At 41.6% G+C, this 26,424-nt stretch overlaps 1 protein-coding gene across 7 annotated transcripts in view; it reads left to right on the forward strand.

The window, feature by feature from the left end:
* The window catches only part of LOC118516428 (tyrosine-protein kinase Drl-like), a 78,697-nt gene that overhangs the window by 28,674 nt on the left and 23,599 nt on the right, over positions 1–26,424 (forward strand). For all 7 annotated transcript variants that reach the window (XM_036062299.1, XM_036062301.1, XM_036062302.1 and 4 more), the window contains 7 exons: positions 4,233–4,470; positions 7,108–7,276; positions 10,570–10,718; positions 11,067–11,221; positions 21,617–21,818; positions 24,480–24,639; positions 26,063–26,212. In XM_036062299.1, coding sequence (XP_035918192.1) covers positions 4,233–4,470; positions 7,108–7,276; positions 10,570–10,718; positions 11,067–11,221; positions 21,617–21,818; positions 24,480–24,639; positions 26,063–26,212 — 1,223 coding nt within the window. The remainder of the gene's footprint in view (positions 1–4,232; positions 4,471–7,107; positions 7,277–10,569; positions 10,719–11,066; positions 11,222–21,616; positions 21,819–24,479; positions 24,640–26,062; positions 26,213–26,424) is intronic.

The following is a 26,424-nucleotide window of genomic DNA, read 5'->3' on the forward strand; positions in this document are numbered from 1 at the left end:
TTAATAAACGTTCTTTTTTTTCAAAACTTTCTCTCCAAAGAAACCCTTGTCGTAGATTTTTATCTCACTTCGATTCGTTGTTCAAGGAACACTTTGCGCAGCATTAAAAATGCCCCGATTCTATTGTTCGGCACGAATCATTACTTCTTCTTATTCTTCTTCTTTTTTCTAACAACCCCGTAACGTCATGCATGCCATTTCTGGCTTACTAGACTCAATGACACCACGTAGTTGGAACGGTCCGGGTTTAAATATATAAATAAATAAAAAGTTTTAAAAAAATATTTAAAATTACCTAGAACATCCTCACTGTTCGTCTTTTTAAGTATTTGGTTTGTGCACCAGAAGCAAGTGTTCCTACAGTTATGCTGTGCACTGTAGCCCTCTTTTGTTACCTGAAAGAACCTCAAAGAAAGTGCTTCAACCGGAAGATATGGTTCCCGCTTCGCAATGGACCAAGTGGATTAATTTAAATCAAGAACCAATTCTTTAGTGCAAACACTCAACCACACACAGGCACACATACAGACATACATATGAACATTAGAGAGGGAAAAAATAGAGGCAACTTCCGTTTTCCGTTCGACAAATGGCCATAAATTTCAATTTCGTTCGATACGCTCAAAACCTCCAGCTCGATCGGGTGCTGACCGGTCTGTATTGGTGGTATCGGAAGTCGGAAAATTCGGTATCCAACCAGGAAGAACGAGGTAAAAAAAAAACGACACTTTGTGTGAAAACCCCAAAGTGCGGTTTGTTTGCCTTCCCTCCGGTCCGCACGATTGCCGGTGCCATTCGAAGCGGAAATTTAGAACCGTTCGACTGTGTGTGCTGTAAGCGGAACTCTGTTCGTTCAATAGATTCTCTTCCCCGGTGTTTTTTTTCTGCTTCTTCTTCGTGCTGACTGGACACGAACTTCCAGCTCGACCATGCTCACAGTAACCCCTTTCATTCAACAGATGCTCAAGCCCGCCGAGTGGTCTGGCGGTGCGAAGTGTTTGGTGTATTTCCCATGTGCGCTCGCTGGGAAATGGGGTCCCCGGACGATCACCGGACATTCTTTATGTTCGAATGAAATGAAAATTTATCTCTCAATATAGCTTGGCCGGGCATCATTCAAAAGCCGGAAGCGGTATTACGTTCGCTTTTAGCCAGACCCCGTGAGGTGCGGTCTGGGAGGTTCTCGATTCCTGGCCCTAATAAATCTTTATAATACGAAAGCAGTCCGCAATTTTAAAGATGGTTGGTTGGATAATGCACCACCCTGGCAGCGGCTTATCATTGCACCATTCGGTTTTCATTAGCTTCTTCACCCAAAAAGGCTCCGAACAAAAAAAGGCGAACCTCTTATTATAGGCTTTATTCTCTCGGCTAAAATCAGCGACGTATACTGTCGTGCTTTTAACTCCGATCGGCGCTCATTCTCATTCGCTGCCTTAATAAAATTACACGCAACACCATTAGGCACGGTTTACAACTTTCACCACGGCTAATGGACGGCTTCTTCCCATTCCTTCAAGTCATTCCCCAAAATAAAACCCCTTTTTCAAGGGGGGGATGAGTTTTCCGATGCGTCGTAGCCAGCTTTCAGCGAAAAAGTAAATTCCATAAAACTGACGGAACTAATAAAGTTATGCAGCAAGGCAGCCCCAGGTTTGTCACTGTGGAGGAAAAAAAACTCCTCAGGACGCAACTCGGAGAGCTGCGCAGGGAAAAACTGTTTTCCATACCATGGCCTAATGCAATCAAAGCGAGATCTCTCCATCTGACCTTGCTGTTCGGGCAGTGGAAAACCCGTGTCCAACCTCCAGCGGGCTCTTGTTTGATTTAATTTGTCACAACCAAGCGACTTGAACTTTGAACAAGTCGACGAAATCTGCCCCGAAATAAACTCAATTAATCAGCGTCGAGTCGGGTCGGGTTTCGACTGGCGCTGCTAAAAGTCGCGTCCGATTCAACGTCGGTGGCATTACGCAGGACAAACACTGACTGGTTGGTTGGTTGAAAATTCAATCAAAAATACATCCCTGATTGGGATTCGGGCAACATTAGCCGATGGGAACGACTTCCTGGTCCTTTTTTCTCTCGCTCTCTGTGGTTGAGAAAGGTTCAAAAGTATCAAAATGGTGGACAAATGAAATTATCCTCTCACAGGAAAGCAGGAAGCATGCTTTATGAAAATTGTAAATATTTTTTTGTTAATCAAATTTTAAAACGAAACTTCAATCAGCCAACGCAACTAAGTAGAAGTTGCATTAGTGTTTAAAACAAATATGCTCCACTCAAAGAACATTCTGCTACAAACATGTTACTCTCACTCTTTTGGGGCGCCAGCAAAGCGCAGGTTCAACGATGCCTTTACAAAACCACCCTACAGGCCGCCCTGTTGTGCGATTCAGACCGATTCAAAATTGCCAACTGCGCCGAACCAATATGCTTCGTGTAGGGACCGGCACCGGTGGGAGTGTGGGCTATTTGTTGCTTGCCCTTAATGCGATTACCGACGGTGCAGACGAGAATCAATTAGTTCTCTTTGTTGTTTTTAATTAGATTCCGAGAGTGTCAGACAGAGGCCCCGATTGTTTTATCGCCACCAAAACCTTGATGAGGAGGTGCGATGTGATGTGTGTGGTGTTGGGACAGGAAGGTTATGGTGCTGAAAGGTCTCTTGTACATGTGGATAGTGCAATGTAGTGATGGTCGTTCGGAATTGGAACTACCTCATTCCAATTCCATTCTGGGAATCGGTTTCGAGGCCGATTACTTTGCTGGAACTGGTTCTGATTTCGGGATCCGATTCCGATTCTAAAACCAATTCCGAACCGATTCCGATTCCGGAACCTGGCTGAAACTTGAAAGAAACTTGAATAATGAGTGAGGAAAAGCATCAATTATTAGTGTGAACAGTTTAAATAACGATTGAAATCGGAAATGATAAACAAACAACGTTTCGGAATAGATATCAATTCCGGAGCTGATTACGAAACTGATTCCGATTTCGAAACTGATTCTGAAACCAATTGCGGATCTTATTACCGGAATCGATTCTGGAACCGATTCCGATTCCGGGACCGATTCCTGAAACTTACTAATAATTGGAAGCAGCATGGATAATGAGTAACGAAAGGCATCCATTATCAGTGTAGATAGTTTAAATAACGATTGACGAACCGGTATTGATATTGGTTTCGGTATTGATACCGATTTCGGAATCGATTCCGAAACCGATTTCGACTACAAAACCGTTTCTGATTCTGGATCCGATTCCGAAACCAATTCCGGACCTACTTACCGGGTTCAATTTCGGAAAATTTGGATCCATCCTGAAACACATCCGACTAAAGGTTAATTTTGCCCATCACTAGTACACTGTCGATGTTGCATTTTGCTCGAGATGATCGAGATTTGCTACTAGTTGTTTAATTCTCTGTTACTTTTACATGATCTATTTTGAAAGCGGAGTCATTTTTCATGATGCTTCCTCTTTTTGTACTTCATTACAAGTAAGCTTCAGTGCGCACTTCATCAAATATGCAGATGCTTTGCTAATACAGACACGAAATATTTAATTGCCCTTTCGTGCACCAGTTCATCTAAAATGGTTCCACTTCATTAACCATCGGTCGACTCGGTCGGCGGAACAAAACTTTGGCTCAAAACTCAATCAAACTGGCGCTTCGCTCAAGATCAATCACCCGCCGAGCATACCGAGCGCCAGTCAGTGGGTCACGAAAATTTTAATTAAAAGCATCGTTACATACTTTTTCACCCGGTGTTGGTCGAAGTTTGGAGAGTTGCTGGGGCAAAACTGGCGATAAAGTTTTATGCCAGGCCGAGCACCCAGCAGCCATTCGCATCTTCGCTTGACTGGCATCAGCTCGTCGTCCCGTCTATCGCTTCATTAAGCTTTCGTCGCACTTTTTTCCCACTTTTTGTACACGATAAATCATTATCGGTAAATTTATTTCGTAGATCACCAATGCTGATTCAATATTGAATATTAATTTACTTCGGGCGGGTACGGTATTGCGTTGTTGGTGCTTTGCCCGACCGTGATGATTACTGTCCCGCTGAGCAGACACATCTTCTCGTTCGATTATCATCAATTAGGATGTTCCATTTAGAGAGCTGAACGAGACGAGAACGTGTAATTTGCAGCATTTCGCTTCTTCTTGACGCTTTTTCTTAACGCGTTCTCTTTAATCGTTGCTCGTCTTTCCCTTTTTTTGCAGCTTCCCTACACGATATCGGTCCACTACGATGACAACGAAGGTGCGGTACAGCATCCCGAGCTAGACATTCCGACCAGTGGCATTATCCCGCGGACGGTCGAAAGCTTCACCGTGCATGTGGTGTGCTGGGGAAATGTCACCAAGGAGGTACCGGTCGGCATTCATCTGCACGTCGAGGGACCGCCGAAGCATAATGACACGAAATTGATTATCAAGCGTAACAAAATTTGCATCAAAGGTGAGTGTGGAATGAAGGAGCTCTGAAGTGACAAAGAGTGATCGAATCGAATTATAATTAACGGAACATTTCTTTTATTTTATAACTTATTTTCTTCATTCAAATTGACCTTTTTTTGTTAAAGGTAAGAACGGTTTAGCTATTTGTAACACATTGTCTAACAAATTATCTACAAGTAGTAGCTCGATTATCGGGATCCAAAACGGTACCCAAATGTATGCAGACAAATGGAAATATGTTATTGCTGTCCTGTTTCCTTTCAAAAATCAATGGAGAACCGGAACTACGTCATTGCACAGTGGAAATGGTGCAACAAAAAAATGGAAAAAAGTTTATTTTATTTTCTCGGATTTTTTTTCGAAATAGATTATGCTCGTGGAGGCTTCAAGGCTAAATTTATTGTAGACAATCTAATATTTTTTATAACTTTTTTAAATAGTGCCTTTTCTATATGACGCCCCGTACATACTTGAGCAAACAAATTTTCGGGCTCCTAGTAGAAACATAAGGCCAGGACAATTGTTAGGTACAGAATTTAGATTGACTGAATAGTTTCTAAACATCCACCCTTAAAAATGGACACTGGTTTCTTATCGTTGAATAACTCAGTCGATCTCAACAATAGAATTAGCAACCTTAAAATAATTTCGCGCAATACGCATTGTGAAAAAAAAATCTGCTCTCTGGTTTTCTACTTTTTTTTTTGCTCTGAAGGTTTTTCATGGTTATTTCAATAGGATCGTTATGTAGGCCATAACAAAATTTAAATAAATAAATCAATCTGCAGCTCTTGACTAGTTTCAAGCACAAGGTATCAAATCTAAATTCCTCTTTATTTTAATAAACGACCAGTTGTTGTTTAAATTTTCCATTTGCACAATTAAAATGTATCATAATTGCAAAAAAGTACTCGCAGCTTTAGATGATAACTTTTGTTAAATGAAATTTTGATATTAAATTAACAAAGCAAAAGAAAATCGTATAAAATGAAAAGAACGAGCACAAGAAACAAATGTTCTATGGAACGTATTCGAGCTCGTTAACACACCTGTCACATCATTTAGTTAGTAAATAGTTTCATTTATTAATGTTATCATAATTTATTTTTGTTAAATTCTCGCAAAAACGGTTTCTATTTACTACACATACTATAAATTAAAATTTATTAGTTTGTATCAGCATTTTAACCGAATAATTGTCATTTATAATAAAATTCGATACAAATTTTTGCTTCACATCCCCAACCGAGCCCATAGTGCCTTACCGTCACGCAAAGCCGTCCAAAATCGGTTGTACCCTTTTTTTCGTACCCCATTGTCCAATCCCGATTCGGATTCAATACCGTCGTGTGTCTGCTACCGGCCAATACACCGACCCAAATCTATCGAATGTTGATTGCATCATATTCATTCAACCCATCTTTTCCACCCAAAATTCTCGGTCCTCTATTTTTTTTTTGCTCCCACTTTCCCGGGAGTTGATATCGCTTTTCAAATCGGCATGCGGCATAAAATGCAAATTGATGGCTTTCGATTCGAGGTATGGCTTTTTTCCCTCGGCATACCAGACCCTTTTTCTACGACTTCAGCACTGCTGTGACTGTGAACCGATTTAGAACTGATTATTTAGAATAAAATATTCACACATGCACGCACACAGACACACACACATGCACATCGTCAGGAATAAGGAAAACCATGTTGGGTTTCGATCGCCTTTTTTGGGTTATTTCTTGCATGATAACCAATTCATTTCGCAGTCAAAATAGATCGGGAAACTAATTTATTCCGATACCATTTGCGGAAGGAATATTTGACTCGGCAGCATCGCTGGCATAGGTTTATTTTTAATAAAAAGTCATTCGTTGTATATTATTTTAATTAAAAAACGCTTAAGCCAACATCGGCATACAATAGATAAATCCTGTCCAAAAGATTACACTATTTGTGTTGCGGTTCGTTGTATTAGTCTTAAGCAAACTTCCTGCTCGCCGGATTTGGCTAGCCTGCCAATATTTTCCTACATTTTCTCACCGTTGGAATGCGATAAATTTCAATTAATTCTCGAACGCTCGCTCGCTCGCTCCCCTATGCGGAACAAACAGAAACAAAGAAATTCTTAAACTTCCTTGCCCTAGTCACTATCGTACTGGCGTGCGCGCCGTCCAACATTAAACACACCCCAATCCCACGCGCCCTAACCACAACTAGGCCGTATTAATCGAGGTTTTCGCGCGAGTTTATTACGAGCAATAGCACTCCTTAAGCCCTCCTACCACACTGCCTAAATGAATGCTAGCAGCGCTTGTCGATAAAAAATAATGTTTGTTTTGTCGCTGCTTATCGGCAAAATGGTGTTTTCCGCAAAAAACCACAGTCCCTGGCAAACACCGAAACAAATGAAAATATAAATTCCACCGTAAAGTTCCATTACTTTTTGTACGTTGGGAGCAGAACGAAATATTTTCTAACTGCGTGTTTCAATCTATGTTAGTGACAAATTTTATAAACAAGCCTCTAAGCTGAACCAACCTTCTCCTGTGGGTATTTTATGATGTGCTAAGGCGGCAGTGCAACTGTGCCCTTACTGCGAAAGGTTAACAAACAAACATGTTTTCGTTCCACCGTTTTCTTACAGGTATGCACCCGGCAAGGAATCGTCTACCGGCGGCAGAGATCGCACCACAGCAAGGACCGGCCCTGTTGGGTGCGGCCGCCTGTGCCCTCGGGCTGGTGCTGGTAGTCGGGCTCATCGCCAGTGCCATGTACGTTCGGGCGCGTAAACAAATACGGCAGGATTCGTTACAGTAAGTGAAAGTGAATTAATGCACATTGGCGCTTGTTTACAGTCGGAGTACGATATCAGTGGGAACGATAGGACGAATGTGAAATTAATTTTATTTTTGGGTCTGTTTTATTAACCGATTGTAGATCTATTTGACATCTTTTTGAATCAATGACTCATACCAACAAGTTAGAGGAAAAAAATCTTTACTAAGCTAAACTTTAAAAAATTATAATTAAGTATGATTTTTAAGACTTAACCTTATGAATAAGAACTCCCATTCCCATTTTAAATAAATTAAAATGAATCCATGTTACAAGGGTTAAATCCCACGGTGCAATGTTTTTGCGGGATAGTAAAATATTGCAGTCCCGCAGTGGAAAGTTTCAATAATACAATGGATTTTTTTATATAAGTTGTAATTAAATTAATTATAATTTGGGTCGGTCCGGTGGCCGAGGCGATAACGGGCTGACTACTTTACCATTGGTAAAACTAAGTCACAGAAAGCCACAAATGGCAGTCCGAGACTTCTTGATGTTGTAATGCCAAGGAAGAAGAAGAATTAAAGTAACATTTTCGTCCAATTTCTGCGTTAAGCCCAAGTGATCCAATGATATGTTTTAAGTTTTCAGTTTGACAGGTTCTAAAATTCGCAAAAACTTCAACAGCCGATTTCCTAATTTTCCTTGACTGAATGCAACAATCCACAGTTTGATTGCAACTTTCCACATCGGGATTGTAATGATTCAATAGTTCCATTGTATGATTTGAAATCCTTTAGAACTTAACTTTTTATTGTCTGACATGAAATGAAGAATAAATCCGTTTGAAGAAATGGAAAAAGATACTTCTTCTAAAATAATTATTGCATCGAAGTATGTACTTTGGATATTTTTAACAATTTTATTGTGAATTGTTATTCTGATAGACCGTTTGCTACAATAACATTTTTTTATCAAGACTCCAAACTTTTTGTCAGTTTTACTGATCCCTTATCATAAGTCATTAAACCTTGCTCATTCAAATTGTACCGATAATCTTCTATTTCTGGCAAACGACCATAAGTGCTCATTATTTCCATCGTTTACAGAATCGGAATTTTCGTGTACATAAATAATTTACGATTGTAAAACCTGTTAAATAAGTATATACTTAACACATAAACAGATCATCAGCTCCATTTGGTAGGTACATTTATAGGGCCCAGGGTTTTAAAATCCCTTAATGCTCTACTAAACCAACGGTCTAACGATTTAGTTCTGCAACTCTCTCAAATGAACTCATTTGGTTATTAAACAGCAAGATGGATATCCGCTGACAGTAGATCCACGTTTGTGCGTAGATTAAACAAATGCATTACATACATTTAAAAAGCCCTAAAATTTTCTATCAACATTTAAAACAGGATTGAAATTGGCCAGTAACTTTTCAAACTGTCAAAATCAATTATTGTAACAGCAATGATGTTAATCGTATCTCAATCATATTCAAATTTCAAATTAATGAGCGATCAATGTATACGATACAATGAAACTAAGGATATTTCAAACTAACACGTTGATTTTAAGTTTTACTTATTTGAACGAAATATTTTTGCTCGATCAAAAAATCCTCAGGTTATTTTTTTTGCTCTAACGCCATATTCCATTATTTGTAGATTAGCAGTCAAATTTGGCTTATAAATCTTTTTACTTGACTTGCCTTATTTTAGGGAACGTGATTATCTATGATCTGTATAATACTCAATTAAATTAAGAGCCAAATGGCCAACTCGAACCATTATCTTATTCTAACAGTTTAGCCCGATTCGGGGAAACTCGATCATTTTCAACTTTACTTAGCAGGGCTGTTATTCTATTATTGATGATGAAAATTATTAATAGCAATTTATAAAAAAAAATTTTGCCAAACAGCACCGTTTAAAAATTAAAATCATTCAAAACAGACAAAAAAATCGGGGTAATCTAAGGTACAGCTAGTTAAGCTAAGTAAGGCCCTATAGACAAAACTTCAGCTATGAATAAAATCAGTCTTCTCGAGAGGTTGCATAAACTAATTTTCACTAAATTTAAAGATAAAAATGTTATGGACGCTGCAGGCTCTGTACTATTCTGCATGGCACAATGTACTTCACAGGGCTTCTATCCTAAAAACTGCAAATTACTTAGATTTTCAAGCCACCTACATACGTAGTTTTCAAATAAATCTAGGATTTTGATAACAATTTACATAAATATACATAGCTATGCTACAAATAGAATATTAATCTTTTTTTTTTCGAACGTTCCTTGAGCAAACTCCATTGAATATTATTTACGTACTTGAACGAACATAGCTACTCACTCATTTCCTCGAATGAACTCCGAGTAATTGGTTTGCACATACTAATTTGCTATTTTTAATGCGACCATTCCCTTCCAAAGGTAATTTGACATTGATTACATGCGACACATGTTGCATAAATGAAACCTAGGAAAAAAAAAAGATTTTGATAAACTTCCAACCGAGATGCACACGCACCTTACTCGTCCACCTGCTTGCCGGCTGTATATTGGCCGGGTGCTTGCAGCTTTTCGAGCTGCATGTAATACTTTTAAACCATGTTCCACGTGTCTTTACTTTAATAACAGTGTTTTGCAATCTCATCCAACCAACGTGCTAATATCGGTCTTGTTTCTCGAAAAGAACATGCAACCCCATCCACCATCCCATGTCATGTACCTTCCCCAGGCCCGGCAGACTCGACCGTACCGGACCGATGGTAACACATGTCTGAACATGTTCATTTTACCGTACTGTGGCAAAATGGACGAGCAATGGTGCCTGGTGGCCCACGTGTTTATGGTCTGTGTCTGTGTGTGCCTTCGTCTTGTCAACACCCCAAACGGGAGGCAACACAGATTTTTGAAACGCAAGACAGAGCACAGATAATCCCGTTTTCTGTTCCGAATCGGTCCTAGCCTGCGTCCGACTCTGTCGCATCCATCCGCTGCCCTGATGTGCTTCAATGCACCGGGGAGACCGAAAAGGAACAGGGAATTTATGCTTCATCGATATTCGTGAGTGTGTGTTTTTTTAAACTCACTCCTTTCCGTTGCATCCATTTTGCATTTGGTCCAATGAGCCAAGGGAGATACGTAGGTCCCCCCATTGCAACTGGATCGATAGACAGTCTGTTTGTAAATATTTCCACTCGCTCTATCCCTATACATACAGAGAGAGAGCCCCTGGTGTGTCGGTGTCGATGTTGGCTGTATTATTAATGTCCCGTGTTTTTACGTTCTCCTCCCATGGTCTATTCTTTCCTTGTAGCACCAGCTTCACCACGGCGGCATACGGTAGCCATCAGAATGTTTTCATCCGGCTGGATCCCTTGGGACGTCCGCCCAGCGCTAACAGTGGTTCCTACGCAACGATAGCGAGCCTCAACAAATATCCTATCAGCGAGTCGAAAAAGTCGTGTAAGTGTCACTTTTGGGATGGAGTTTTTTTTCTCGTTCCTGCCTTTAACAAACCTCCCTGTTAAATTTACTTTAATTAAATGTTTCTAAGTTTCAAATTGATTCCTGGCCCAATCGCTGTCCGTAGTCAACGGCGCCCTATCCCTTGCCTGTACTATTTCCCCGAAAATAAAACCTTTTGCAATCATGGTCCTGCACTCACCCAACGTAAACATGAACCGTATCTAAAATGGATGCCCTTTCCTCACACACCCTACCAACGCCTACCCCCCTCCCCCCCATACCAATGTCGCTGCTGCTCACCATGTTCGTTCTCTCCATTGCGCTTCCGGCGTCATTCACTTGCAGGGTTTCGCAGCACCCCTTCACCATCGCCGTACGCGACAGCTCTTCTGCCCTTAGGGCAAAACGGAGCCGGAACGGGGACGGAATCGGTTTACGCCAAGCCCGAATCGGTCTGTCCATCCCGGGTGTCCTACTACGCTTCATCCCAGCTAACACAGGTAAGAGCTGTCCATTTCACTCGACAAACATATCCGTGTGCTCGGTAGAGTAGTCCTCAGGACCGTCGTTGACTTCCCTGCCGACCACCAATGACCACCACCGCACTAAACTGCCCCCGCCTGACGAGGGTTTTCGCGTGTTCTGATTTTCAACTCCATTCCAGCAACTTGAAGTGGTGGAGTTTTTCGTGCTCACTTGTTCCCTTACATGGCAGGCGATTTTGAATGTTTGTACAGGACGGTCTATTCTTTTTTGATTTACTACCAGGGTTGCCAGTTGATATCGTTTATCGTCCATTCATAAAGTACGCATGAATCGCTGTTTTTTTTTGTGCCGGGGGGAAGCGAGATACTTTTGGACATAAATACTCACCAAACACCTCTGGCTGTTTGGAAGAATGCTTGCTGTTCTGATTATAGAGGGAGAAAAAAGTGTTCCCTTTCGATGTTTTTTCTATGTGAGCTCGGTGGAAGATACACTAGAAGTGAGAAGTATAATTATACGTAAAATTATATTAAATGACAAATTGAACGAAATCGCAGAAAAGGGTATACTATACCACAAAATCAGCCAATGTTTTAAGCTTGTGGCTTGATTTTACATGTCGTAGCTGAATAGTCAGTTCTGTGTACGAGAATATCAGGACGGTCAAGATTTGAGCTTCGGGCCTGCCGTGAGGAGTTCGGCGCTGCTATCACCCATTAGGAAGCTCAGGGTTTTAAATAATTTGATTTATATAGTTAAGAGAGGGGAACCACAGCTTTTTTATCACAGTCACAGTATTTACTCTTGCTTTAATCAGAAGCTATCACCGATCTGATCTCGTCTCGACGGCCGAAACCGATCTTTGGGCTGCCGCATCTCGTGCCAATCTACGCACACTACCTCAACGCAGTATTGCACTATGTGCCCACAGCTGGTCATATCTATATATTTAAAACATCACTCACATTTGATATATACATTAATTTATGTCACAACTTGACTAAAAATGGTTCAAATCAATAATCGAGGGCCGTGCCTAGACAAGACCTTATTGTAGCGGTGATGTTGGCATCTATTGGAGAAGTCAATGAAGCCCGATCTTTCAATTCATGGTATGGCTCGAATATGAGCTCTCTATATTAGTTAAAGCCCTATAGCAAGAAATCTTACCATCTACGATAGTATAACCTTTTATGTGAACAAGGCCTAAATATGTGTTTGAATAGTGATCGTATTGATTTGTGCGATGCGATACTTCCGATAATATTTTTAATGTTTTTTTATACATAAACAATTTTCGTTTATTTTTAATATGTATGTATTTAATATGTAATATGTTTTAATATGTATTTTTATTTCGCTAACCAATTTTAAAAGATTCAAACCATAATCACTCGCGCTAACGCTTATCGTTGCCAAACCAACCGGCTTGTGCAACCACAAGATCAAAGCACTGCCCCTCGATTACGTTCCATTGTTCGGCCGGAGGGGTGGGGGATGGAAATTATTTTTTTCTCTTCAAAAATCAATAATGACCGTCTCATTATTCATAGCGTAAAAAATAATTTTCATCCTGTACCATCTTTCAACAATGCAGCGCCGCTTAGGCGACAAACTACAAACAACAAAGCCGACCGAAAAAGAAAAGCCCCAAAAAAGGAAAATCTTTTTCTTCCTTCATCCTTACTACGCTTCTTCGCGGATAAACGCAACGCAACGGGTAAGGGAACTCACCAAAAACACCTCAACCCACACAAAAGCCCGTCAAGCGTAACAGGCGTAAGGCGTATCGAAAATTTGTCACCGAATTGAAAATTAAGCAATTTGAATAGAAAGTAGGCAAAAATTTCCATTTTCACCCCTCGGTTAAAGTTCGGGAAAGCGTATCGAGTGTACCCATGCCACTCCATCCCTCTCTTGCTCGAAACATTTAAAAGTGATGGCAAATTTTCCATCAATACAAGGCACAAAAAAGCGGCTCAGAGCTAGAGGACAGCGTCAATCAGCGTACCAGGTGGAAAGCAAACCGTCATGGAATGTATTGGTAGAAACAGTGACGGGCAATGTGAACGTTTTAGACGGTCGGTTTGAAGTTTGACATCACTTTAAATGGGACGGTTCTGTGTGATTAAATTTTCAAGCAATTTCAAATGAGATATTATCAAAATCGATTGGTGGATAGGCTTCCAAGGAGGAGTTAAGGCGAATCTCTCTCGCTCTCTTTTTTTTTGACCAAACGTTTTCTGAGGGCTTGCTTGCCTTTTTTGGCTTACTACACTTAGTGATACCATTTAGTTGGATAGTCAGATCTCACTATGGGAGAACGGTCCGGATGGAATTTGAACCCCGGTCCTGCTGTATGGAGACCCGTATGACCGGGCCACCCAAATACTGAATTTATATTAATTAATTTTGGAGAAGTTTTTTATCAGACTTTCTCGCATCATACTTTACAGAATTTCTAGAAACCATTCCAATTTTTCCAAGAAAGAAAACCCCCTATTATTGCAACAAACGAAAATCTACCCTCCCAGTGCACTAATAAGCGTTCCTCCAAGAAAGTCATCATAATAATTTGTAAAAAAAGAGCGAAAGAAGAAACAGAACTTCCTCAATAAAGCGAGCGAACAAAAATTGTTCCGCATCCATTACCACCCTACCAACGGGGTCCCTCTTGCACTGCCGGTGACATAAATTGAGTGGCGCAACGTGCAAACGGCTTCCTTCGCCGGGGGATGCCCGTGTGCCAGAGGTGTAAGTTAAAAATTAATAACAATAATGAGACTCTTTGTCGTCTCCCGAAAGATGAGACCAGTCATTTTTCACAAGAAATTCCCTCCGCTCCCTTGCCGGTCCGGCCTTCACTCCCCCGGTCACGGCACTCGGATCGGTTCTTTAGTCTTTATCCTTTTGAATTTCCGTTGCTTCGGGTTTTGGAGGAAATGGATGGGAAAATGATCCCTTGATACAAGGGGGAAGGGAGGTGAGAGAGAGAGAGGGAGGCACACTGCAGTATGGTCGGTGTTCGGTTTTAGCTTTCCATCGGCAAATACTAACACACAAGCGACGCAACAAAAGCGAAACACAAACCAAAGCGCACCAAAAGGGGAAACATAACAAACTGGTGACACTTTTCGGTCTTCGCGCAGGAAGCCACTGTTGGGGTTGGAGGACACCACAAAAGGTTGCGGACAGTACGAAACAGTGGCCACAAAGCATAAGCTAGCAGGCGGGCTGGCACACAATTTGTAACCGAAGATATTTCACTCTGTGTGTGTGTGTGTGTTCGCGTCAACTTGTGCGGTGTGCTTAAACAAAAGGCACACCCCACCAAATGTTGGCCCCGGCCATGGAAGAGGTGAGAAAATGATACATAAGTCTCCACACTAATCCCTGCGATGCGGTGAAAAGCGTGCGGCTTTTTTTTGTTTTGGTTTTGGTTCCGGAGAAAAAGGGGTGTAAGTGGGCTGGTTGGTGTCCCGGGTCGGTGGGAAAGGCTGAAGCAGTTTTCCTGAACGATTACGTTTACTTTTCGCACCTGCAGCGGTAGTTATTATCAATTAGCTTTAGTTTGTTAAAAAGGGCACATTCATGGTGAGTGGTGAGCGAAAATAAGCTCCCAATGTACTCGGCTTAAACTCGATGAACATTCAGGCAGTCGGTTGGCAGTAGCTTAGGCAAATGTTCATTAGTAATAGCACGGCACCGGATTGGGGTCCGTGTACAACACCTCATCAACTGCACAAACCCGGTATGGAATGTCACACCCCTCAGGCAAAAGTTTCGAGTTTTTGACACCGGGGCCATTATTAATACACACAGACACACGATAGCCTTTTCAAACATACTTCACATTCCATTCGATGTTGCCATGGCTTACCTGCGTACACGCTAATGACAGCCCGAAGGAAAGTTTTGTTTACAGTCGGATGAAGAAGTTTCCTGAACCACACAGGACACAAATACCGATCTCTAAAATAGTGTGACAAGTATGTTTCCGAGAGAGAGAGTGTGTGTGTGTTGAGTGTGTTTTAATGACATTTTCATCATTAATTTTGAATGCTCAGAAAAACCAACCTTCGGCTCGACAATAAAGGGGTAAAAACTCCATCCGTTAATCCTTCCGCCTGTCGCTGATGGCGCCGGTGAAAAGAAAAACCCCGGGAACTTTGTTTCATCATTTTCCAGCACACCGTGTCCCTTATCGGTTGACCGGCGTTCGGTGTTGGCAGTGCAACTGGGTAACAGTTTTTCCATGTCCGCCACCTTACCGCTGCTCGAAACACAAAGACAGACTTGCTCAAACGCTGAAGAAGAAAGGTACAGCCCAGTACAGAAACCCGCTCGACCCGGGCACGGGAAATGAGATCCGGCAAAACCGCCGGCGCCTGACGGAAAGTGTCACAACCCCTTACTACCCCGGGGGAAGTAAAGGAAATGGGGGGGAGGGGGGAGGAAGGGAAGTCACCAATGGTGGTGTGGTTATGTTGCAGAAACCAAAAATCCATCCACCTAAACAACAGCAGCGGCAGCAGGTGCAAAAATATAACGGAGCGAGCGTACGAACTGATGACGGTTAAAATATGCTGCGGTGAAACTTGACTGCTTTGGGGGGAAAATTATGTGCTTTAAAGAGTGTCATGTGAGGCGTGTAGGGAGAAGCGAAAAAGGTGACAAAAGTACGGAAGGTTTCGTTAATAAATATCTTCCTGGAATCGTTCTTCCGCATGGATGTGGTGCGTGCGTAGATCAAAGTGAAATGGAGTTTTTAATAAATGATCAAATGGAGGTTTTGTGTAGATTCGCAGTGAGGGGAATAAGAAATTTGAAATATCTACTTCTTCTTCTTCTCGGCTAAATGACCAGGGGTGTCATACCGGCCATTTAATGGCTTGCTAGACTTATTGATACCACATTGGCTGGAAAGTCCCCAATACGGAGAAACGGCCCAGATGGAATTCGATCGTCGGTCCTGCCGTGTGAGCACAGCTATCTTTATTTAGATATTTTAGATTTAAAATACTGAAGTCTTCTTTGCCGATTAGCATTGAGAATTCATTCTCCTGTGTTATGATCATTTGTCCAAAAATCTATTAAATCCATTTGTCTATTTAATATTAAAACCTACCTACATAAACCTACCTACCTACAACCTACAACTTAAAGGAAATAGGAGAAAAGGAGGTTTAAATTGATATATTTTTTTTTTATTCTTTAGCTTAATTTTGAGCTCGATGCTCTCGCTTTTCCTACATGGACTGGATTAAAAAGCCTCGCAAGCCATATTATTTTTGCTGACCGTTTGTTTAACATGTCTACGATTGACATCTTGCTTTCATATTTACTAACAATTATTGTTATCGTCTTTAAGGAATAAAAAAAAAATGTCAAAGTATTTTGTAGCAAGTAAGCATGGCACATGGCAGGACCGGGGTTCAAATCCCATTCAGACCGCCTCCCCGTACGTACGGCTGACTACTTTTCTACGGGTAAAATTAAGTCACAGAAAGCCAGAAATGGCAGGCCGAGACCTCACGAGGTTGTAGTGCCAAGGAAGAAGAAGCAGCATCAAAGACTGTTCTCGTAGAGGTCGATGAATAACATAAGTCATGTCTGGCATTTGACACTCGAATTTGAACTGTTAGATCAGAAATTGTATACAAACAGCCTCTGGTAGCAGCAGCAAAAGCTTCAAGCTTCAAATGCAGTGCGCATTTTGCTACCTAACGTACAAAAATGTTCGGTAATCAGTCAGTTTGTATGAGATGCATTGAATCACCTCTCATATAGAGGTCTAAACTCTAAATTGGAGCCGAGGCGATAGCGGTGCCGGACTCCAGCGGACCGAGGTTTAAATCCCCTCCAGATCGCCTCTCCGTACGCAGGGCTGGTTGTGGGTAAACAGAAGAAAGCCTGAGATGGCAGGCCGAAACCTTTTAAGGTGGTAGTGCCAAACAGGAAGAAAAAGAAATCTATATTATGCAGACCTTGGTGGGGATTGTGAAAGAAGAACGGGCTTCGGGAAAATGGTCTAGTTCAATTTAAAAAAGTCCTTTCCGCCTATTCAACTTAATAAACACCTTGCAGTAGTGAAACCTTCCTTTTCACATAAAGCTTATATTTATTCTAATTAAACTACAATATTATATTGATTTTCAATAAATAATAAGCGTTAACTACGAATTCTTATTCTCAGCACAACCGAAGTTCTGACAAGAACACCTCTATGATTATAAAAGGAATTCTAGCACTTCATGCTATATTTTCTTACATAGTTTTCAATAGGAAACTATATTATAAAGTAGAAAACTCTCTCCCTCTATCTCTCTCTTTCTCTCTACTCTCTACTCTAACGGTGTGAAAAAGTACCACTTGGCTAAAACATTCCTTTATCCACCGTTGTATAATTGATTGCAATGCATCCCCGGTCACGGTGAACTATTGATGCAATTAATCATCAACCTTTTATCGCTCGCCCCCTTGTCAACGCCACACTGGAAAATCCTTGCGAATCTTTACGCCTTCCCGCTGCCCAACTGCATCAGGACCCAAACCACCCACCCACAAACGATCCCTTTTTTTTTCCTTGGCAACGTGCCAACCGATACCGGGGACTTGTTGAGCACGGTTCCAGCACGACAGTTGTAATCGTTGACGTTTTACACAATCCTCGGGCACACGGGCACTTTAGTGTTTGATCTCCGGTCCGGCTCTAACTAGCCACTCCATGGACCTGGCACGTTCCTGGTAGGTCACTTGTGCTACCGTTTCCACACCGTACCAGATGGTCACTCGGAACGTTTATTTTCGATTTATTGCGCTCCCGGAGGACGGACGGTTGGCTGGCACACTGTGTGTGTTGTTAATACAGTGGTACTGACATGAAGTTCAATTTAAAATCCATTAAATGCTCGTTGTTTGTAAAGACAGTGCACATTTCACAAACGATCTTTCGTTAGGAATTTTCTTCGAATTTGATTAAATGTGTCTCTCGTAGTATGCTCGTGAAACAATTCTCAAAACACGAAGCCCTTTCTTTACGGAAAGCTCTTCCACTGCAGCTGGACAGTGGAACAGTGGAAATGGGGAAAATCCTAGCACCGCATTGTATCAATCATCTCTCTTCACCGCTGAATCATACACTGTAGTGACACAGTACGACAATTTTGCTGCAGTGTCTTGCAATATTTTCTTCCCTGCCTTCCTACCTCAACAATTTCAGCCCGCTCTGGTCGTGTAATGCTTGCTGCGCGAATGGAGGATTCGTTATTTTTCAGCACGGTAGATGATTTTTTCTCTTCTGTGGATCGCTGCAGGTCGCTTGTAGCGCTGAGTAGTATCCTCTTCCTGAAAGAATTTCCAAACAGCAATTCATTGCAACTCTTTTGCTTTGCTGGATTTGTGGGGTGTGTTGAAAAGTTTGGTGGTGTGGATTTATTCAATAAAGTAAGCTACAATTTAAAAGGTTAGCTGCTAGCGCTGTGCTCTCTTCTTGTAATAAATTTGTATGTAAATGTACGAGGCTCAGAGTTCAAATGCTCTACAGAGTCTGTGGTACAGACCGACATATGGCTGTATCTCTTTACAAAGACTCAAATCATCTTAAAAGACCCGTAGGGTAAGACATTGCGCTCATCTAAGATTTCTGAAGATCTTAATGAAATTGAAATGCCAAGTTGTTTATCGAGCAGCATTCTTCAAAATCCTTAGTCCTTTCTATGAAAAAAATCTTATTGCGACAACCATTCTCAATACAGCTCACGGTTTAGCGTCGTCGTCAATTCATTATCCCGGCACTCCATCTCAATCTGGGCTTACCACGCCTCCTCTGTCCATGTGGACGGCCTAAAACGATTTTACGGGCTGGGTCGTCCGGTGCCATTTTATTGACATGGCCAGCCCACCGCAGCCTGGCGAGACTAAGTCTGGGTACGAGACTCGTCGTAATAACTCCATTGCGCATTTCCCTCCATTGGCGACTCAAATCTTCTTCTTCCTTGGTACTACTGGCTTTCAGTGACCTTATTTTACCCGTAGTAAAGTAGTCAGCCCTACGTACGGGGAGGTGCAGTCTGCAGACGGCAGGAGCGGAGAACAAATCCCATCCGGAATACCATCCTCGTTGTGAGGAATGTCTATCCAACCATGAGATATCAATTTGTCCAGCAAGCTAGAAAAGAAAGGCAGACATAAGAGGTCGTTAAGCCAATAAAAGAAGGGAGAGAGAAATAGTACTTGAGTCTAAATAATCTTGGAAACCTTGGCGATCACAAGATTCTGAGTTCTTCGATTTCAATATAAATTATTTTTCAACTCAATTTCGCTATGTTTTTAGTTAAAATATTTGTCAGCTTCTATAAACATGCATAAATATACAGCCAATGCATCCGACTCACCGTCCGAACTTTTCCATCGACCCAAAAGCACAATCCCCGTTGGCACCTCGCTAAGCTAAGTGCTGGGCACATTTCTTTTTTTCGCTACCGCCGATTTCAACAACGCACGGGTGTTGATGGATGGAAACCGGAGTTCAAACTGACAATAGAGTTTTCCCGCGATGCTCCTTCCCGGGGCTTTTGGTGCATTTCCTTTTGACCAGTGGCTTCTGCCATCCATTTATCAACCCGTACTCCGGTCACTGTCAGGATCTGGATTTGAGCGGTACTCTCGATGGAACGGTGCCGGTTACCGTTTTCTGCCGCATTTCGAATGAATACCCGCCCGGTTCATTGAAAGCGGGACGATGTTTTATTCAGCATCGTTCAGCTCGCCACTATCTTCCCGGGGTCTCGGGCTGATCCAACGAATCCGCGCAGCGCTTTGCTAACGAACCACGATTTTTCTACCACCAAAGGCAAAGAGCACACCCTCCAGCATCCAGCTGTTTTGTCGGGAAAGGATGTGTCTGCACACGAAACGGTTTCCAGCTTGCTCGAGGAGTTAGGTTAAGGCGGCTTTATCAATGCAATCGCCATTTTTCGCGAAAGAAAAAGCTCTCAATTATCGAGATGCTATCGTATTGGGCGATTAGTTAGCGTTGAAAGGCAGCTGCAATGGTCTTTAATGCTTACGCAACGGTTTTATGCGACGGTTCAAGGTTTACCCAAACGAAATGCTTTGTTCTGTTTGTGCTTGCGTTGATAAAGATTCATAAAAGCTGAAGCCAAAAACTTAGACCTCGTACTGTACAGGCTGGTTTTATTTAACTTAATTTGTAACTTTGAGTAGCTGGAGTGGCCTTTGCTATTAGGAAGAAATATTTATTAAATTGAGCCAGCCTCATTGATTCAAGCTTAAACCCTGATTCGTTCGGATTGACTTTAATCCCTTCATTCCGTCCTGAATCTTTATCGTCTTGGTCTCCTTGATTTCGCCCAAAAGCCTTTCAAAGTGCTAAACCAATCCAAGGCTTAATGAAAGTAATGCCTTGCGTCTTACAGGCGCTTCCACATTAACTCCACAACAACCGATTTGCTAAAGAGATAAACACACACACACACACACCAACTCCATCGTTGCTGGCTCATCCTCCACAGCCATCGCCCAACCAGTAACCGTATCGATTCTGTTAGCGAAGCTTTAGTTGGCTTATCAAATTTCTCTAATCATCAATGAAATGCCATAAACATGGAATCCCTTCCAATCTGCCCGATCGTTCCCCAATTCCAACGTGAAGACGCCACAAAAACAATTCGCCTCGGCAGGGCGTTCTGTGTTGAGCCTTCGCAACCTTCCATCTTGCGGTCCATCGGATCCGGATTCTCAATGCCAAGGGATGTCCAACTACGTCCGCTCACTATTCGGTTCGGTTGTGCAATCGGGTACTGAAATTTCATTTTCCCACCTCGACTCCGACACACGACAAAAGATGGTCTGTGCCGGATGCGTGTGAAATTTCTCCCCGGCACGCAATCCGAGTCGACCGTCACGGAGCCCATTCCGGTGTGCCCATAACAAGCAATGACAGTCGTTGACGCAAATAGGCAGCAAAAATGGGGCCTACCTATGCCTACCCGAAACGAGAAAAGGATTGTCTTGTGCGCTCTGGTGTGTGTCTCTGAACCAAGGAACCCTCCTTGGCAAAGGTGACCTAGGCGTAAAAACGACTTGACGTGTTCGTAATTGCGTCGTCCTTGCTAGAGCACAGCCACGCGGAAGGCTACTCTGCTGCGTAAGGCCCAAGGACAAGGCAGCCCACGTTTGCTGCTAAAACCCCAAAATCCCGCACCGTCAATAGTGCGAATAGTACGAGCGTGAGACCTTTTACTGCGGTGTTATTGTTCATTTGGTTGAGATTTTCCACAAATCCTCCCGGGGAGCCTTGTGCTAGAGCATTTCGGACACATCGAGCGACCGGCACCCCGCAAACGCAGCAGCACACTAATGGCGTTCATGTACGCTTTTCGCAGGTCTACAGCCTATCGACGCCAGCGCGAAGCATCCACAGCAATGGCTCGAACCCGAAGGACAAGCTGAGACGGATTGCCGTGTCGCCGGGCACCATCATCTGCCAGCAGCTTGTGCAGGAGGGCACGTACGGCCGGATCTACAGCGGTATCCTACACCATCCGCTGGGTGAAACGCGTGACGTGCTGATCAAAACTGTGGTCGGTAAGTATGGAGATGTTCTTGTCGCGGGATGAGGTGAAATGTTAGTTCACTAACAACGGCGGGCACTTTTTGCGCTGCGAAATGGCTAATATACTGTAAATTTCTTGGGATAGTCCCTTTGAGAAAAAAGTCAAATGCAAGAAAGTTTATCACAGACCACACTTACGTGACTTCCTAAGTAATGGCAGGATGAAAGTAAAAAGCATCATTCTATTTAAATAAACATTTTGTATATTTTTAGGCAAACTTATGCTTTATAATTTACTTTTCACTAAATGTAACTGACATTTAAAAACAAAAATATTATGTGTAGTAAAAGTTTTAAGATAATATTTGCGAATCATTTACCCACAAATTGACCCTAGCTTCAAAACAGTTCATTTTAAATTCTCTTGATGGGTCCTATGCTCCTAAAGCTCCTATAAGCTTTGATACGTGTTTGTTTTTTTTGAATATTTAATCTGTTCAAACTTCCTTTTCTTCAATCTTCTCAATTTTTGACGGATTTTTACTTTCTTTCGCTTTTCTTTGGTTCTACAACCTTGATAGGCCTTGTCCTGTCAATTTCTGGCTTTCTTATTTTGATAATATGGTCGAATACGCAATAAATTTTGATTCATTCTTTAAAATTACTGACACTAATTCAATATGATTTATATTAGCCTTACTATAGTCCTGATTACGGTTCTCTAACAGACAAACTCTCTAAAAAACTTAATCAAACCATATATCGAACGGTATTATGGCTTCGAGTTAGAGAAGTCAATCGCTCGTCAAGCTTTTGTTTTCGTCAAGTCCAGACAACCTTAGCTATATAAGTGATGATTTCGGTTCGAAGGTGTATAAAAATGTAAATAAAATCAATTGTAAGTGCAATCGATTTCATTTAAATCGTGGTTGATTGTACGATTAGAACACAAATTCATGAAAGTTATATCAGAACTACGAACGCCACCAAAAAATGCTTTCGCGTTGGATCGAGAATTATACCTTTTGAAGCTAGAAGATTTATTAATTGTATACCAATATTTTTTGTTACGAAATTGACTCTGTATGAGAAAAAATGATTTAAAAGTAAATACAAGATGAGTTCCTTCATGACAGAGGTTCTCAAACTGGCTAATTCAACTCAAATACACTAGGGTAACTGTACCAGTTTTCAGCACGTTAGTGCAGCTGATAAAAAATAAATAGAAATACAATTATTAAGCTTAATATTTTTTATTTTGATGGTGGTATTATTTTGGTTGTAAAACTATCAAAGAATGTTTCAGCATTTATGATTTTGTGATTAAACCCAGTTTCGTAGAAATATTAGTAAAAATGCAAACATTGGTTTTGCTCCTATTTTGGGCAGGCTGTGTTCCTATTTTCGGCATCAAGAATAGACGATTTGAAACACTCGAAAAGGTGTAATTAGTTAAACAAAAATATTTTAAACAATTTTCTACTTTTACTTTGCTTAAATTCTTGATAGAAAGTAGTTAAATAATTAATTTTATGTTGCCCATTTTGGATATCAAACTGCCAGATTTTGACGTCCCTCGAAAATCGCTCTAAAATTGCACTGGATTGAGCTGTCAAAAATCAACATTTACCGAATGTGCCTATTTTCGGCAGCCTTTAAAGTGAAAAAATAATCATGTATTGGATTTTTAAATTCTCAATGAGCTTTGAATAAATTTTAAACTAATTTTTTTGTTCAGAAAAATCGAAACCCCATTTTTTTAAGCTCTGGTTTGCCAAATCTCAGAACTACTTTCAGCAGAAAGCCAATCTGACGAAATGTTTGAGCTCGACACAAATATTTCGATATTTTGATAAATATCGATCTAAATGCGCCAAAACTTCGTATTTAAAGAATAAAAGTATTCCTTTAAAGGTAGTTGAAAGATCATTTCTTTTGCGATTTTTCCCTTAAATTTGCTATTTTTGCCGACCTGCCGAAAATAGGTACACTGCCGAAAACTGGAGCAGTTACCCTAGTGAAGGCTCGTTTATGTGATGGAAAAATTGTTCACACTCAAAGCAATATTTATTTAAAAACTAACAAATAGATAAATAAACTAATAAATTTATGTATGAGCTCCTAGAAACCTTTCAAAAATGCTCTACAATCCACAGGAAATCATTACAAGACATCTTTTCCGTAGCTCTAGACAGATGGAATAAATATGTCAAAATGGAGTTTTTTTTACTTTTGGAAATCGTAATGCGTATAATGGAAATCGTAGAGTAAATGTTATGCTAAGTTCCTTTTTTTAACTCTCGGTGCTGTCTAACTGGATAGCCAATTCGACAACCATAATACCGATTTCGCGATATAGAGAGCTTTTGTCAAACAATCGAGCATGGTAATAAGGACTTAGATAGCCTTTTAACCGATTGTTCTCTAGCATAAAATATTATTTTAATGTAGTTTATTAACTCATTATAAGTTATTTAAGTACATGAACTTTTTAAAGAAGTGTAATGATATCATAATTTTCCATAAATTAAAGCTGTTCAACGTATTTTCGAATAGTTTAATTACCCAATGTTCTTTCTATTTAAATGTAAGAGAATATCTTGACTTTTAACTAACATCCCAAAAGTAGTCAAATAAGGCACTGAAGTTCGTAATGTTCCTTTTCCTTCCATCCATGTCGTTTCCCCCACCAGACGGTGCCTCGCTAAGCCAGGTGGCTTATCTGCTGTCGGAAGGATCCACCCTGTGCGGGATCTCCCACCCGAACATCCTGTTCCCGGTGGCGGCCGTAACCGAGCTGTCGGGGCCACCGAAAGTCGCCTATCCATTGGCAGCCAAAGGAAACCTCAAACTGTAAGTAAACTCTACCACATCATCCCATCGTACCCACTAACGAGAGATTTATATACTACCACGGCTACCGGGGACAATCGTGAATGCTATTTCTCCCTCGTTCCTTGGCTGTTGCCTGTTTGTCTCGCACACTTCTAGACGATGAAACAATACCAAAAGCTGGTTGTAGTAGCAACAAAAAACAAACACAACGCTAGATTTAAAAACACACTGCAACACCACGCGACTCGCATCCTGTTCCTGAATAAACATTACATGACAGCGGTTCTCCTTTTCGGAGCCGGTGCTTTCTTGGGCTCAATTTCCAATTTGGGACAAGATTCCCAAGCAAGCAAGAAAGTCTCGCCCAAGACGACTGTGTCCAAAGCAGGCGAAATTTTCCGTGCGATAGATGGTAAATAAAACCTGTAAACGGGTCGTGTTTTTCCGGCTTTCGGTCCTGCTTTTCCTTCGCGATGCGAATGCGACAAACAAAATGTCACCCATTTCAGACTCTGTTTCCATGCTTTTTCCTTCGTCTAGGAAACTGTATTCACTTGTTTCCTGCTTTTTTGCTTCGCAAAAGAGTTTGCTTTTTTATACGATTCCAATAAATGTAGCCAGGACTTGCTTTGGTCCCCGCGTTTTCGACCCGATTGAACGGCAACACATTTATCAAACAGACATTAGCAAGCTAACCAACCTTTTTGCAGCGTGAACGAAATCAAAGTGCTAAGGAGGCTTTTTGATGGGATAAAAGTTGGACCAAACAAAAAATAAAGCACAAGGATCGGCAAAAAAAGAAATCACATTTTCCTCGGCGGTAAACGATGTGTTGCTCTGTTTTGCTCAGGACCAGTTTCCTTTTACATGCCACAGCATAATGCCACCCGATGGCAATGTTTGATGTAGGCTTTGTTTTGCGTGATTTCTAGAAAGAAATCTGAAGGGCAATCGAGCCATTTTCTACTGCGTCGTCGTAAGTGAACCCTTTCAAAGGACATGTCTCAGATACGTGGAAAAAGGACTCTCGTTCGTACCGAAGTTCTTTTCGTGAGTCTGTTCTGAATGATTATTGAGCATATGAAACGATCACTTTCATTCGTTTTCATCATAGAAAAGCTGGAAAAAAGCAACGCCCTCCATCGCAGATCCTAACAAAACATGCAAAATCTTTTTCCCTAACCCAAACATATGCCTCCGGTGGGGCAGAGATAAAACTCCTGCGCACTCTCCCAGCTTTTTTTGTTCTATTGTCAATATTTAACCTCACAATTTTATCCTCTCCCATCGCAAAGTTGGATTATCCGGCCTTCCTAGTGCCTGCTGTCTCCGGTGAAACCTTCGACGAAACCTCAAAAGCAAATCACCATAAATTTAAAACCAATCTTCTGCCAATCTACCACACCCGAAGCTGACCGGCGTACTTGCTCTCCACTTTCAGCTACCTGCAAAGCTGCCGGGAGATCGGAATTCAAAATTCGCAGCTCAGCACCCGACAGCTGGTGGAGTTCGGTCTGCAAGTAGCCCGTGGCATATCGCACCTCCACTCGCTCGGCGTACTGCACAAGGACATCGCAACCAGGAACTGTGTGTAAGTGTGTTTGTGTGTGTGTGTGTGTTTGGAAGGGGGGCACAGTCACATAAACATCCCATCATCTGTAACTGATCTGTGCGCCGGGAATCAAATCTATCTGAACGCTGGAAGAAAAAAACCGTTGGGAAGACTGACGTCCCAAAACAACATAACAACGTTTTTGGAAATCCCTCGAGAGGGGGACAGATTTTTATTTCCGTTCTTTTGCG

The sequence above is a fragment of the Anopheles stephensi genome, unplaced genomic scaffold (assembly GCF_013141755.1).
Source record: "Anopheles stephensi strain Indian unplaced genomic scaffold, UCI_ANSTEP_V1.0 ucontig291, whole genome shotgun sequence".
NCBI classification, from domain to species: Eukaryota; Metazoa; Arthropoda; class Insecta; order Diptera; family Culicidae; genus Anopheles; species Anopheles stephensi.